Source organism: Vulpes vulpes, chromosome X, assembly GCF_048418805.1.
Source record: "Vulpes vulpes isolate BD-2025 chromosome X, VulVul3, whole genome shotgun sequence".
NCBI classification, from domain to species: Eukaryota; Metazoa; Chordata; class Mammalia; order Carnivora; family Canidae; genus Vulpes; species Vulpes vulpes.
Window position 1 is genome coordinate 26,301,092 of NC_132796.1, and position 16,861 is coordinate 26,317,952.

General features: G+C 41.2%; 1 protein-coding gene across 11 annotated transcripts in view; it reads right to left on the reverse strand.

Moving 5' to 3' along the window:
- DMD (dystrophin) overlaps positions 1-16,861 on the reverse strand; it is a 2,426,617-nt gene that overhangs the window by 67,257 nt on the left and 2,342,499 nt on the right. For all 11 annotated transcript variants that reach the window (XM_072743155.1, XM_072743156.1, XM_072743160.1 and 8 more), the window contains 2 exons: positions 3,129-3,295; positions 772-883 (listed from right to left, as the gene is read on the reverse strand). In XM_072743155.1, the coding sequence (XP_072599256.1) occupies positions 772-883; positions 3,129-3,295 (279 nt within the window). The remainder of the gene's footprint in view (positions 1-771; positions 884-3,128; positions 3,296-16,861) is intronic.

Genomic DNA, 16,861 nt, shown 5'->3' on the forward strand with positions numbered 1-16,861 from the left:
AACCTTACACTTACACTTATGTGAGTCTGACCACCAATTCTATGTCCTTTCCAATTCACCAGCGATTCTTTCAAAGATCTACGAGCCACTGGACCCTTTCCCAAAACAACATCTTGGGAGAAAGCTCTACCTCTTAATTATAGAACCTTGGATGAATTATTTAACCTTAATAAAGGTCTGAGGATGAGCCTCAGAGTCCTCATCCGTAAAAAGGGAATAATGATAATACCTACTTCACAGAAGAGTTTAAAAGGCAAATACCAATATACATACGTATGTATGTGTGTATATGTATATATGTGTGTAACATATACATACACAAATAGTAAAAATAAATAAATTAAAAAAAGGCAAATGCCCAGCATTAGTTAAGCTAGACTGAGAGGAAGTAGTGGATCATAGATTCGGAGGAACCCCACATTACCCCAACACCCAGCATGCCCCGTGACCATAAAACGTCTCCACACAACTGCTAGGGCTGTGCCAAATAAATATGAAAACATCTTCTCTGATAACCATGCAAAAAGATGAAAAATCTGTTTGTTCCTTCGATCCTATTTGTGGAGTGTCTATGATGTTCCATGTGCGCCAGACACTACCTTACTCACTGGGGTTCAAGTATATCCAGAGCCTATGATTTGGAGCTGCTTTAGCTGGGGAACATCGGGGGATCTTCTAAAACCCGGCATGATACATGCTCTGCAATACTGTACCAAAGGGAAACTCCTCCCCGGTGAACGAACTCTCATGCCAGGGAGGTGTCTCACTTACCGGAGTGCAGTATTCCACCATGGGATAGTGCATTTTATGGCCTTTTGCAACTCGACCAGAAAAAAAGCAACTTTGGCAGATGTCATAATTAAAGTGCTTTAGACTCCTGTACCTGGTAAAAAACAGAAACAAACACATATGTATTTCCTCAAATCAAATTCCCAAAGAACATTCTTCAACAAACCTTCTTCCACACGGTCTTCATTCCGGAAACAGAATGCAATGTTCATTAATCCCACAGGTAAGTGATTAACTTCCTACATCTACATATCTCTGGTGCTTCTCCTACAGTATCAAAACATTTTGGCAGGAAGATTATCCTAAAAACATATGGAAGGAGGGCAGAAAATTTCAGCTCTCATTTAAACTCCACTAGGAACCCTTTCAGATTAAGTAGGAAGATACTGGCAACCTTCCAATCTTTTGAAGACCAAACACAAGACTTTGAAAGAACTTCCAGGAGAGAGACACTGATATATTGCAGGCCCTCTACTCATTCTGGGGACAAACATTTTTCTGAAGCAATTATTTTCAAGACAATTTATCAAGAGAAAGCAGTTTCATAAAATAAAGGCAAATGAAACAAGAGCTCTCATCGAAAATTCATCTTGCTTTAATCACATTTTCTGATTGACTGACACGGTTCACCTGGAGGTAGTTCCTTAGATGATCTCTTTTATGTGTCTCTCTTCAGAACCCCTACACTCCACCACATTACCCACAAATGATAAGTGAAGCCCCAAGAGAAGACAAATTTGGGCTGGATAAAAGAATCTAAGTACGAGGTGGTACGTACACCCCCACTCTCAGTATATGATATTATTTCCCATTCTCCCTGCCTTTTGCTTTCTTAGATAAGAACCCTAGCCAATTCAAGTAAACATATTCCTTCTGCCACATATGGGAATGTGGGGAAAAAACTACCTTTTTTAGATCCCAACCATCTTTTGAGAGGGAGAGGAGGAAAGAAAAGTGCCGCTTCCCAAAATAATCTAATTCAGTAAGGGCAAAAGATTTCGATACAAGATCATGCTCAGATCCTCCAAAGCACTCCCTTTTTCTATGTTGTAAAACCTCCCCCCTGCACATAAATCTCACTAGCTAGGGAAGCTGAGAGAAGAAAGGGAAGAAATGTAACATGGTCCCCTGTGGCTTTCCCTCCCCGGCATCCCCTGGTATCGTTCTTACCTGCCAGAAACCAGGAAGGCAGGAAAACTGTGTCCTTTGTGAGTACTGTCTATTCAGGGTTGTCTATCTAGGCTTTAGAAGCCTCTAAGGGTTTTTGTAAGACCTCTTTGTCAACAACACGAAGTATGGAAGGACAAACACCAGGGTAGTGAGCAGTGAATAAAAGGCACACCAATGGCACAAAGTAGTTCTCAGGAAACAGAGAAATAAAACAAGTCCAAGCATAACTAGAGAAAGAGTATTTACTTAGCTGTTAAGTGGATTCTGCATAGGCAGAGACCATATAGCTAGTTTACAACTTTACAGCTTATTCATTGCTATGGAAACCTTGATGTCGATCCAGATGTTTAAATACATCATTTCAAAATTTGTATTTGGGATTCTTGTTCAGTAAGGAGCCATTCATTTAAAAATATCCCATCTCCCCAAACAGGTCAACGAGGCTGAAGATTTAAGAGCCAATTGTTTGCCGTGACATTTTAAGAATATCAGAATAATAACCTGCTATGCTCCCTATCTCTCTCACTTTTAAATTTATAAAGAACCTTTCCCTTTTTTAGCTGCTTTGTGAAATTTTCATTTACTTGCATACTTTATATTCCCTTAGAAGTTCATTAGGATACCCTGCCAAGAGTGTAATCAGATTCACAGATAAAGTAGTAAGTTCTGGGTTGCTTGAAACAATTCTTGTTAGTTCAGGGAACAAAAGTGGTACAAAGTGAATAAGAAACTGAGCTACTGTGACAGGTCTCCCCAAACAGAATCATCTCTTAGTTTTAGAACGGATTCTTAGAGAATTTCTATAAACAGGAAAAAAAAAAAAACCCTCAAAGAGATAGTTAGAATTTTCCGGACCCAGGAAGGAAGCGTCACAGTGACTCTACATTCCCCTGAGGGACAAGTATCTACATGGAGGCAGGGCAATCAGTCGGGCCCATTCAATCAAGAACCGGGCTCTGCAGAGCTCCAGAATGGAGGTGGAAAGGGCCACCTGCCTCATGAGTCAGAGCCACCAAAATAGCCCAGTGACCGGGGCAGTCACTCTCGAAAGGAACAAACTGACAGCAATTGGCAAAGGAGATAAAAGATCAAGTCATAACAAGGTGCAAAACACGAAGAAAAAAAAAAATGCCACCGTGGGGCGGGGCAGGGGGTAGGGTTCCTGATACCTGAATCCGATGATGGGACACTCCTTGCAGATGTTGCACTTGGCCTGGTGCTTGGCAGTTTCCGCGGCAGCCACTCGGTGCAGGACAGGCAGCCACACCATGGACTGGGGCTCCAGGCGCATCCAGTCTAGGAAGAGGGCCGCTTCGATCTCAGGCTTATTATTAGCCTGTGTGGACGGCAGGAAAAGTGAAGGGGGGGTTCACAGGGTGAGAAAGAAGGGGAGAAAGGAAGGGAGGAAGATGTCAGTACGGGCCATACCTTGAGGAAGACAGAGCGGCAGTGGCGCAACGAGACCCACTTTTCACACCTGTTTTCTGCAGATGTCCCCCTCACAGCCACACGAGCCACCTACCCCCCTCGGGCTTTGGTAACCTGCCATGACTCTGGTCGGCTGCTAGATGACAAGGAAGCGAAGCAAAACTGACACACGGAGAAAGTAGAGCAGAATACACACCTGAGGCTGGGCGCTAGCTTTAGCGCCCGTTTTGGAACAGATAGGTAAGAGGAAGCCAGAAAAAAACCAACTCAGGAATGATTGTTTTTTCCTAGAGAATCTTTTTCTCAGTGTTTCACAGAAGCATAATGAAGAGGCTTTAAAACACATCTGGTCCCAGGGCTCCATTTTACAGACGAGAAAACTGAGACACAGATGAGGGAAGTAGCTTTTCAGAGGCCAGACAACTGACTACGAGCCGAGATGCTACTAGAACCCAAACCTCCTGGTCTAGTGCTGTTTTCACGATGGCCTGCTGCTGCTCACTGGTCTCTACTTCTCTCCCTTTCAAAGTCTCAATTTAATAAACACCATTCCTCCCCAATTGTACAATGATTTTAGAAAACTCAAAATATATTTATCCATCATTTAGAGGTTGCTACAGTCATGCATTTTAATTACATCTTCGTTAACCCTATACGATGGCATTTTAATTTTTGTGTGTGCTTTTGGGTTGACCAATATATCGACCACTTCTTTTTTTTTTTTTTTTTCATTGCTTCTTTCATTTCACTCTTCCATCTGGGATCCCTCCTAAGTATACCCCTCAGAATATTCTTGTGTCTTATTGGTGGAGAATTTCTCAGGTTTTGTTTGGTCTGTAAAAATCTCTTTTTAAAGTGCATATTCTTGACAGCTATCCTCATTGGGTATAGATTTTTAGACAGAAAGGATTTCTTTCCTTTTTTTTTGTTTTGGCACATTGATTTATTATTCCACTTTTATTTTACTTTCTCTGTTGCTACTGTTAAGAAATTGTCAGCAACAAAGCAGACTATTGCTCCTTAGAAGGTAATTTGTCCTTTTTCTGTCTTGTGTTTCTAGAGGTTATTTATACTCTTTAGTATTCACTGGGCTTCTTGAATCTTTAGTGTCTTTGGTCAGCTCTGGAATCTTCTCAGCCATGATCTCAACAAATAATACCTCCATTCCATCTCTGTTCTGCTTACAGAAACCTATTAGATAAATGTTAGATTCTCTCAAACTAGCCCGCATTGCTCTAAACAGGCCTCCTGATGCTTCATTTCTAACAATCCCTTCTATCTCGTTCTCTCTTTAGTAGCATCCAGTCTGCTGTTAAGCCCCTATAGTAAGTTTTAAATTTTGGTTCTTGTACGTTTTAATGTCTACAAGGTCTATTTGGTCATTTTAAGGTCAGTTCTACAAAGTCTATGGCTCCTGGCAGATATTTTTCAATGTTATCTGTGATTTTTTTTTTAAAACAGAGTAAACATGGTTTTCAAAAAATAATCTGTGTAATGATTCCAAGGTATGAAATTACTATGGGTCTGCTTTTGCAGTCTGCTGTTTCTGCTGGTTCTCACTCACCTTGCGTTCTTGGGTGCTTAATTTTCTTTTTATTATGTACTACATTGACCTTAAAAAAATCTTCTGGAGATACTTTGAGCCCTAGAATGCAAGTGCTTTCTACAGAGATGATGTTCATTTGCTCTTGCCAAGAACCAGAGGACACTGCCAATTCCAAGACCAATTGAAACTGAACACAGGGATGGAATATTTAGTATCAAACAAGTAATGAGTATCTGCACTGCAAACCCATGTAGCTTCTCTTGGAATGTGGCTTGCTAACGATGCATCTATTCATACATTGCAGACAGAAAGGCAATAGGGTTTGGGCCGATGGGTCATTTGGCTTGCAAAGCTCACCACTTCAGCAGTAGTCCAGCCGTTACCCGATTATAAATTTAACAACAGTATAATGAGCTATTTGACCTTGAATTTCCTAGCTGTAAAACGCTATCAATTCGAGGTACCAATAAAAGCTTTTGTGGAGTACTTTTCTCTGCGTAAAGAGCCATTGCAGATGTACTCTGTGGAAAACTGAAAGAAAAAAAATGATGGAACCTAAAGATGAAAGGAACCATGCAAGTGAACTCATCGTTTTGGAATGGCACCACAGACCTGTCAGACCTTCCACAACCACTGAGTCCAAACTCTTATGCAATGCCAGTGCGTTCTTACGGCCACTATATAAATGTCAGCCATGCAAGGGAGACAACATCCTTAATGGATGATCTTGAATGCTTGAATACAGGTACCCCCGTCAAAAGTGCTTTGTCACACAGAGCTGAAATCCACAGAGTAGAGCGGAAGCTGCAGAATCCAACTACAAAGAGTCCAAAGCCCAGCTCTACCACTTACTAGTTGTATGACCTTGGCGAATTAAATTTACCTTTCTGTGTCTTACTTGCCCTCTGCCATGAAATGGAACTAGGAAGAGCACCTACCTCATAGGGTTGTTTTAAGATTTAAATGAGTTATGGGCAGCTCGGGTGGCTCAGCAGTTTAGCGCCGCCTTCAGCCCAGGGTGTGATCCTGGAGACCCGGCATCAAGTCCCACATTGGGCTCCCTGCATGGAGCTTGCTTCTCCCTCTGCCTGTGTCTCTGCCCCTCTCCCCCGTGTCTCTCATGAATAAATAAATAAAACCTTTAAAAAAAGATTTAAACGAGTTAAATGAGAGGCATATAAAACAGTGTCTGGCAGACAGCAAGAGCCATGCCACTGTGTGCCACTGTTACTCTCACTGTTGCTGTCCATAAAACCAGAAACCCAGAAGGTCTCAGGCTTTACAGAGCCCTTTCAATATTTTACTAGAGCTGCCATGTCTGTTCATACCTCCTCAGCCCTTTTCCTTTCCTTTTATTTTATTATTTTATTTTACAAAGACTTTATTCATGAGACACACAGAGGGAGAGGCAGAGACATAGGCTGAGGGAGAAGCAGGCTCCCTGCAGGGAGCCTGATGCGGCACTTGATCCCAGGACCCTGGGATCACACCCTGAGCCAAAGCAGATGTCAACCACTGAGGCAGCCAGGTGCCCCGTATTTTATTTTTAGAAAGATTTTATTTATTTGAGACAGAGAGAGAGAGTGAGTGAGTGAGGGGAGGAGCAGGGGGGGAGGGAGGGAGGGAGGGAGAGGGAGGGAGAGGGAGAGAGAGAGAGAGAGAGAGAGAGAGAGAGAGAGAGAGAGAGAACCTCAAGCAGACCCCACGCTGAGTAAGGCTTGATCTCATGACCCTGAGATCATGACCTAAGCCAAGCTGAAATCAAGAGTCAGGCGCTCAACCAGCTGAGCCACCCAGGTGCCCCTCCCCTCATTCTTTTTATTTATTCCTCATAGGACATGCCTTGGTTTGCCAGTGTCCTTTAGAAAACTACTCTCCAAATATGATCTGTTGGGAATGGTACCTCCAATTGTCTGGACAGTAGGATTGGATGACTTTCTTTTGTTCCATATTATAAGCTCATACAGGGTTTCCACTCAAGTAAAATTTCTGAATCAGTGTTTCCCAGTGCATCCAACAGATCAGTCATCCAACAAAACGCTTCATGAAAAGAAGGTCAAATTAATTATGGAAACACTGCACATTATATCTGCCTCTTAAAATTCTTAATGCATGTTAACATATTAAAAGCTGAGAAGGTCGTTGGTAAAGAAACACGTTAAACTTTGTTTGACCTCAGAATTTCCCACACTAATTATTCAGTGATCCCAAGACCTTTTTTTATTTTTTTCTTCTTCTTAAACTTTTCAGGCTTATGAACACCACAAGGTACTAATGCTGTGGTGGGCATAATGGGAAATGCTGTTCTTGGCTGTTTCCAGTGATTCCTCTACTCTGTGCTTGTTCATCTGGGATTGGTTTCTTTCACCTTCATCAAGGATTTCCTATTAGTCTGAGCCCACTGTATAATTTCAGCAAAATCTTGAAGAATTCTGACTCTCACAGTCAGTAGATGAGGTGTTCTTCCCCATTTTGTGTAATTTTTACATTTTTAAACCTTAATTTTAAATAATGTTTACATTTGAAAACATGTGTTCTGTCTTCATCAAAAAGTCCCCGGTGAAAATATCGAGCAGGCCGAGGTCAAACAGTAGCCACACTGCGACAGCCTGCCGCTCAGGTCCACAGAAACCCAGGCTTCAGCCTTCCCGGGTTAAACCAGGCCTCCCTCTGGTTCTACCACCGTGTAGGCTACTGCACACATTTCTCTATCTTGTACACAAAGACGCAACGAGAGACTACGTCAAAGGAACTACAAGTTTCAGCGTCAGTACGTCCTATGACAATCTCCTGCTCCACTGGTCTAGAAACCAACTTTATCAAAAGAACCCTTTCTAGCGAGGAGACAAACCAGTACAGAAAGAAAGTAAATTGAAAAGCATTACTAACACATTCCTATTTGAAACATGGATTTACTGTCACTTAATCTGAACCTATATATTTTTTTCCTGCCTTAAGTTGGAATGAGAGTCTGTTTAATGATGAATTACCAGATACACTGTAGAGTAAAAATTCAAGTTTCATACAGGAAGTGTGGTAAGAATAGAAGGCTGCTATTCATTCCAGAAGATGGAAAGTAACAATCCGACCATGAGTCAGCCACAAATGTAGGTGTAAAAACATAGAAAAGAAAAACCGTGACTATGATGTATAATGGAGGGCATGGTGGGTACCGCGTGAGGAAATGGCCTCATGACCCTCAGTACTGTTCAAACCCGCCTTAGAAAACGCGGTCTTGTTCTGGGGACTACAGCTGACCCAGAATTTAGAGAAGGCTTGGCAGAAAGGCACAGGGATAATTAAAGGGTTTGAAAGACCTATGAGAACAGTTTAAGAGAATTGGGATTATTTAGCCATGAACAAAAAAAGAGAACGAGCAAGAAAGAGTGGCTGAAGGGGCAATTTAATAACAGTTTTCAATTATGTGAATGGCTCTTGCATAGGGGCCTGTGACCAGCTGTTCGATCCCTCCACTGAGGACAGAACAAGAAGGAACAGGCTTAAGCAGCATGAAGAATTTAGGCTGTAACTCATACAGAATTTCCTGATGCAGAAAGTTGTTAAAGCATTAGGGTGAATTACCAAGGGAAGCCAGAGAATGTTCTCCTCTTTCAAAATACTATAGATTCTCTTGTTTTTAAAGGTTGGAAATTCTCAAGGTTCTTCCTGGCTCCTAGGATGTAAAATCCATCATTTTGGCTCTTTTAACACTGCTCACCGATGCCACCTGACAGCACTGAAGACAAGGTATGGCGATTCACATGCTCCTTCTGTGTCGATCTTTCATTTTTACTACAAACCATTCTGTATCCTAGTGGTATATTCCCTCCTTTTGTCTGGCAATAAAGAAGGCAAGAATTAAAAACCAAGCCAGCTTCCGTAATGACCTAACTGAACTAAAACTAAAACCCAGCTAAAATGACATTTTGGCCACTCTAGCAAAAATACATAAGGACAGACTGGCACAGGAGGAAGTTGTTGAGGAACAAAAAAGATAGGTACAATGGCAATGAATCGACACCATCCTTTTTGGTGCCACCATTTGCTGCCCAACATAGAGGCCTCAGACTGTTTCCCTCTGTATCAAGGATGATCTTGCCCTCTCCCCTGAAAGCTACTTGCAAGCCATCTGAATAAAAGCTCTTGGAGTAGACCGTTTGGCCCCAGGTTTTGTCTTGTTTGGGTTTCTGGGTTTTGGCCAATCCTCTTTTTTGCCCTTTATGTGGCAGGCACACACAAAGAGCAAAGATCTCCAGCTCCTTCGATTGTGAGACGCAGTTTGGAAGGATCTTGGGATTCCACTCCTCTGCTGGGCCTCCTGTATCAGTGACTCTCCACAGTGTGGAGGCTAGGAAAAGAGTCAGCCATCAGGACTGCTGCTCCATTATGGCCAACTGCAGGGTGGGGCTTTATGCAGGTGCCATCTTAACAAAGTAGGCAAACAGTTACAAGAATGCCGGTATCTGGACTTTGCAGCCGGAAGACAGCATCACCAAAATAATACTTTCAAAAGGCATCACATGCCAAATTTGGAGTTGGGGGATTTGCCCAGCATGCAGAAACCCAGCTTTTGGGTTTCTCTCACGTTATGCTTCCCATAAACCCTGAGGCACCCAAGGGCCAGGCCCCAGATGGCTGCCAAGGCGTCAACCAGAACACTCATTTTTCTGTCAGGATTGCAGTATTGTCAGTTCGTGGCTACAGAAGAAATGCGATGGGAAGATTTCTGAGCGAGTCCCATACCCTAGCTACCGCCACCACACACAGTGTGTTTTTAAGAGAAGGCAATTAAGCATCTTGACTTTGAAGATTTTTGGAAAATTCATGTCAATGCTCAATCAACTGGGAAAAAAACTGTATAAAGTAAATGTTATGCAAGAGACTGTACCCAGTAGTTCTCAGATGATACAAAATGAACTAACCACCTTAAAAAAAACTTGCCTAAACCTAAAGGCAGGAACTAGGTTTCCACCCCCCCACCCCCAAAGTTTACGGAATTGAAGGATGGGACAGGAATGAAGCTGCAGTGTGATCACAATAAATACAAGGAAGGATTAGAGTATCTGAATGAGGTTAGAATTTTTAAAAAACTGCCGAGTCATCCTGAAAGAGCAACAAAATTAAACCTAGAAGGGTTGTCTAAGGAGAAGACAAAATACATGCATTCTCAAACTGTTTCCAGTTTACTTTTAAAAACTTCCTGGAGTCAATGTCTCTCTGTTGGTTTGTCTGTTATTATATCATACACCAAAAGGCTAATAGTCTCATTCTAAATCTGAAGGATATGTTTAGAATGGTCTGGCTTCAAATATGGGAATATACAAACTTCACACTGGGAGGCTCCCAGGTAGATTGCCATGCTCTACGTCAATGGTTCTCAGGTAGGGGCATTTCTGCATTCCAGGACATCTGACAATGTCTGGGGACATTTCTGGTTGTCACAACTGAGGGAAGGATGTTACTCATGTCTAGTAGACAGAGGCCAGGGTCCTGCTAAATATCTGATAGTGTGCAGGACAGCCCCCTCCGACCATGAATCACCTGGACCCAAGTGTCAGTAGTGCCAAGATTGACAAACCCTGGCCTAATGTTTACATCTCACATTACCATGGTTCATTTGTCAAAATTCAGAAACCAACACAGGCACACAGTGTTAGCTACGCACCAGATGTCCCTGGGAGCCCTACAGGGCACCCAATAAGCAGGTAGCTATCCTCTTACAACACAGAAACACAGAAATACAGGAGCCATGATAGGCCTGTTTTGCTAGGAACTGGGAAATAAAAGCCACATGGATTAATGTATCATGAGTAGAGGAAAGAAAAGGGACAAAGGAAAACCCCAACCTAGAAGTCACAAGGGAACCTGCTAAAATCACAGACTCAGATTTGAAATCAAGCTGTTTCTCAAATAGACAACCCTATGCAATGTATTCCAGGATGAACGGTAGCAGAACTTAATTTAATTGTGGCAAATAATTACCCCAGTCAGCTAGGATATGAAAGTGTGTGTATGTGGATGTATGTATGTTGTCATTTTATTTCATAGAATTCCTGCCCATTGAGAAGAAAAATAACTACATAAATGTTGAAGATGTTCATATGCATGAATAGAATTTCCAAACAGTCTTATTGATGGAAAATGGTAAATATATGGAAAATACCAAGACAAACCAAGGATTTTTTTTTAAAGTTTCATCTCTCCTTCATGCCCAACTTCATTTGCTGTTCCATTAAGAAAATGCCTCCTTCATAAATCCAAATAACTATTTCAATATTGTTACTGGTGTTAATAGATAAAGGCATTAATAACTCACAGCCCAACTTTTCTGGTCCTGACTGTGGAAAGCTTGGGTTTGGAAAGATTGGCTAAATCTAAGTTGCTCAAAACCATTTTGTGAATTAGTGTGTACACAAAGACTTTAAAACTGTAAGGGAAATGGCCAGCCAGGGTTAGACAATATAGGACAGGCAGTTCCGGTCTGTTCCCTGAGCTGTTATTACAATTTCTCTAACAACCTCTAAATCTACCGAGGACATCAGTGGAATATTTTACATAAGAGAGAAGCCTGCACTAGCAGCGAACATAAAAGGAGGAACAAGAACAAGGTGTAAAGAATATTAATGACTCTTCTTCCAAACAATCCCAATTTTTATGAAAGCCAAATGAGTGATAAAAAAGTCTTCTCTAAAACTATACAAAACCTGCATGTAACAAATAAAACAGAAAGAAGGTGGCATTTTGATCCTCTTAGACACAAGATTCTTGTCCTTTACATTTGAGCTGATGAGGAGATTATAGTTAGGGACACATGGGATTGCTTATGAGAGCCTTGACACAAGGCTGGTTCACATTTTGCACTTAGTCTCTGCTACTTCTATTCAGAGAACAGCTGGTCTCACATGCAGGGCCATACTGTATGTACAGGACTCTCTTCTGGATCTTCTATTGCTGTTACAAGTGTCATTACCTGGAAGACCAGGCAATCTTTGCTAATAATGACCACGCTTTGAAATGAGTAGAAAGAAGTATTAATACTGGAATTAAAAATTTAAAAATAAATAGGGGAAAAAAACCAAATTATGGAATACCCATACAGTGTAATACTATTTAGTACTTAAAAAAATGAAGTAGGGATACACAGAATATGAATAAATCTCAATTATACTGAGTAAAAGCCAGGCAAAAATGAGTACATCCTATAAAATTCCATTTGCATAGAGTTATGGACTATGCAAAATAATCTATAGTGATACAAAGCAGGTAAGTTGTCATCTAGAGATGGGGATGGGTGCAGGGGCCCTAGGAGGACCTGGAGGGATTACCAACGGGCCTAAAAACACTTTTTAGGGTGATAGGCATGCTCCTTTTGATTGCTGCGATGGATTCATCATGTGAACGCAGGTCAAAAATGATCAAATTGCACACTTTAAAAATAGAAGTTTAAAAATGAACAATTCATTAAAAAGAAGATATGAGAATGAAAAAAAACTTGGGGATACCCAGCTCCTGATATGATACATTTAACTATGCTACAGATGAAAAAAGGCTCAAAGAAGTAAAGGAAATAGCTCAAGATTATCTATTATTTTAAAACTTCAATATGTACATGTAAAGTAGTCTTTTTTTTTTTTTTAATTAATTTTTATTGGTGTTCAATTTACCAACATACAGAAGACAGAAGTGATTTCCTATGGGAACAGACAGGCTGATCTCTGAAATCTTTTGAATCTTTAATTCGCTTGAGAGTTCTAGAGGCTCTGATTCTAAGCAAGGCCTACCTGGGACAATGCTCAGCTACTGTATCTTCAACAAAATTCTATACTCATCTACTGACTGTATTAAGGTACAAGTGAATCCTCAAAAGCCACTATGATAAATCCATACTCCTAACTTTTTGATCACCTCTTTTCCCCCCTTCTTTTTGATAATCTGTGTCCTTCCTCCTCCCAATTACATGCTACAACATATATGAGCTATAAGGACTGACAGGTTCAGGTCGACCTATACTGAAGTAGCAAAAAAGGGAAAGAAGAAATAGAAAAACCTATGAGCATCACAATCTTCTTGAGCACATAGCTTATATTAAATGCCTTGGTTAACTTGCCCCTCCTATAAAAGAGCTGGCTGACATGGAAATGTATTTATTAGATGAATGTTTACATTGCTACGGAGGAGGAAAAGGACTGTATACTGGCATTTGAGGTAATGCCATGGCAACAAGCATATCCAAAGGCAGCTCAGTTGGGAGAAGTTTCATTTCTTGTACATTCAACATCACTTTGGATGTCTGTGGTAATACTTTTTAAAAAAAGAGGGGAGAAGTGGGAACTCTACAGAAGAAACTCAGCTACTACATATGGAAAGAAAGGTAGAATTGGAAAAATCACTCTTAGGCAGCCACCAATATAATCACTGAATCAGGAAAGGACCATCAGAGGAGGCTAAAATTTTAGGGTAAAAGGTTCTTAAGGAATAGGATATTCACAGAGTCTCAAAATATCACAAACAACTTCCTAATTACAAAGGGAAAGGATACTTTTAGTTTTTGAAAGATACTATTTATTTATTTATGAGAGATACAGAGAGGGAGGCAGAGACATAGGCAGAGGGAGAAGCAGGCTCCCTGTGGGGAGCCTGATGCAGGACTCGATCCCAGGACTCCGGGATCACGACCTGAGCCAAAGGCAGACGCTCAACCAATGAGCCACCCAGGCGCCACGGGAAAAGGATACTTTTACAATGGAAATATCTGGCAGACACCGCCTTAACATACTTAGTATTATCAGTAAAAACTAAGTGTTATTTTGTCCCTCCATATGTGATACAATGAGGAGAGAACATCACCTCTGTTGTCGCCTTTCCAAAACATTTTAATCTAAATCTAATCAGGAGGAAAGAACTAGAAAAATCCCGAATATAGGGATTTTCAAGAGAAGTGGTCTGAGCTCTTCAAAAATGTAATGGTCATGAATGAGAAAAAAAAAATGCTAGGGACTGTTCAGATTAAGTGAAAGTACAGAGACATGACAAGCAAATCCAAGACAAAAACCCTAAGTAGTTCCTAGAAGAAAATAGCCACCCATAAGGAACATTCTAGGGCAATGGAGAAATTTTGATGTGGACTGTATGCTAGGTGATATTACTTCATGGATATGAAATTTGTGTAATGACAGCTTTGCAGTTATGGAGGAGAAAGTCCTTTAAAAAAACATGTATGGTGAAGTGTTTGGGGGTTTATGTTTTATGTTGTGATGTCCTTTGACTTTTATTTTTTATTTTTTATTTTTTTAAATTTTTTTTTTTTTAAATTTATTTATGATAGTCACAGAGAGAGAGAGAGAGAGGCAGAGACACAGGCAGAGGGAGAAGCAGGCTCCATGCACCGGGAGCCCGATGCGGGACTCGATCCCGGGTCTCCAGGATCGCGCCCTGGGCCAAAGGCAGGCGCCAAACCGCTGCGCCACCTAGGGATCCCTCCTTTGACTTTTAAATAGTAAAGGGAATGAGATATGAGATCTATGGGTGCTCATTACACTAGCCTTTCTATTCTTTTTTATGCTTGAAATTTTTCCAAAATAAAATGCTGGTTGGAAAACATGGTTTCTTCCAAATCATCCCTTCATGGGGGAGGGCAAGGTAGGTGGGAGGTTAAGAATGACTTTATTTTTTTATAAAGATTTTATTAATTTGACAGAGATATAGAGAGAGAAGAGAGAGTGAGTGTGCACAAGGAGGGGAAGTGGCAGAGGGAGAGGGAGGCGCAGGCTCCCTGCTGAGCAGAAGGCAGATGCCTTACCCTGAGCCACCCAGGTGCCAAAGAGTGACTTTAATAATTATTATTAAAAGTGTGTGTGTGTGGGGGGGGAGGGAGATGGCACTAATGTCATTGGTGTAAGATGTGAAAAGCTCTTCAGGATTACTTTTCTCAAAAAATACAAACCTAACACCAAACTGATTTGCTCCCTACAAGAGCTCCTGTAGGGAGCAAATCAGCTACACTGTTCCTAAAACATCCTCTCATACCCTGCCTATATGCGCTTTTCCAAGGTAACTGAATTTTCAGCATAAAAAGTTTAAGAACCCCCATATTTACAGGCATTTTTCATATTTGAAATAAAGATGGAGAGGTCAAGAGTTGTGTTTGTGAGATAAGAGGTAAGAGGCCTCCCATAACTGCTGTCTTGGGTAGAAATCAAGTATTTTATTTAAAGTTCTGAAGATAATGAGCAGGTTGGAGGCCAGCAGTCACTGCTCTAAATATTAATCAGGACTCCGAATTACCCATTAAAGATAAAATCAGCCCAAACAATAACACACGGTGATTATCCACTCTTCATTTACATGTTCAAGGACAACTGTCCTGACCTCAGGCTCTCCACTCCACCTGACTAATAAACCAATTAACACCATGGCTCCAGGGAACGTAAGCACAATTTTTAAATCTATGCAAATCCGTAAGTATGCTCCACATTAGTTTATGCTAGAGAGTTCTTATTTAACAGAAAAGTTTCACACATACATCTGTCTGTAGATATCACAGAATATACTTTCTCAAGTATGTTGCAGGACAGGTTTTGCGAAAGTTCAAGATATAATGTTAACTCTTCCACTACTGCCTTCTGCAATCCATCTGAAATCCAGTTTAGGAAAAGGCAAAACCAAAGAAACAAAAAACACAGTAATGGCTTCCAGAGACTGGGAACAGGCAGGATGACAGCAATGGAGGAGGGAATTTGAGGGGTGATGGAAATGTTATGTGTCTTGATTGTAGTGATGGTGACACAACGCACTTGTCTGAACTCAAAGAACTGACGACCAGAATAAGCTTAATTGCATGTTAAAATTATATTTTTTTAAATGTAGCTTTAAAAAAAGATAGAAAAAAATCTTAAAACTATTTTATCCAGGGCCCAAGTGGCTTAGTCGGTTAAACATCCGGCTCTTGATTTCGGTTTGGGTGGTGATCTCAGGGTCATGGGACAAACGCATTGCTGTGGGCTCCGCGCTCATCTCAGTCTGCTTTTCTCCCTCTCTAAAAAACTAAATAATAAAACATTTTATCAAAATGCCAAAAAAAAAAAAAAACCCTCCACCCCACCCAAAACAGAAAACCTCTAGCTGTTAGAGAATCAAAATACACTAAGGGCCCTGGTTAAACAGATAAGGGTATCTGGTTATGGATATCTCAGGAGGAAGGTTTACACTATCCTTCATTTTAAATAATCTTTGCAGAAAGAACCTTCCATTAAAAATTCAATTTGTCAGCCAGTGACAAACAAGGAAAAAATAAAATGGCAATACTAAACTCATGTTTCCTTCTTTCCATGAGTTTTTGGGGGAAGTTTCAATGTGAATTAGAATTAATGGTGAACTGATTAAAGGGAGTCTAGAATATTCTTCCAACTGAAAGGACGGCTCTCAAAAAAACCATTTTTTGTGGGCAGCCCGGTGGCTCAGCGGTTTAGCACCGCCTTCAGCCCAGGGCCTGATCCTGGAGACCCGGGATTGAGTCCCACGTCGGGCTCCCTGCATGGAGCCTGCTTCTCCCTCTGCCTGTGTCTCTGCCTCTCTCTCTCCTCTCTGTGTATTCTAGTGAATAAATAAATAAAATCTTAAAAAAAATTTTTTTGTTAGCACCTGTGACTCATCTCTCATGGGAAGGGAAGGGAAAGACAGGAGGAGGGAGAGAGGAAGGCAGGAAGGCAGGGGAAATTTGGTTGTAACAGTGATTACTTTAGAAGTTTGAGCAAAGAGGGATGCCTGGGTGGCTCAGTGGGTTGAGTGTCTGACTTCCGCTCTTGTCATGATCTCGGGGTCCTGGGATTGAGCCCCACGCTGAGCCCCATGTCAGGCTCTGCTGTAAGCGGGGAATCTGCTTCTCCCTCTCCCTCTGCCCCCACCCCTGCTGGTGCTCTCTCTCTCAAA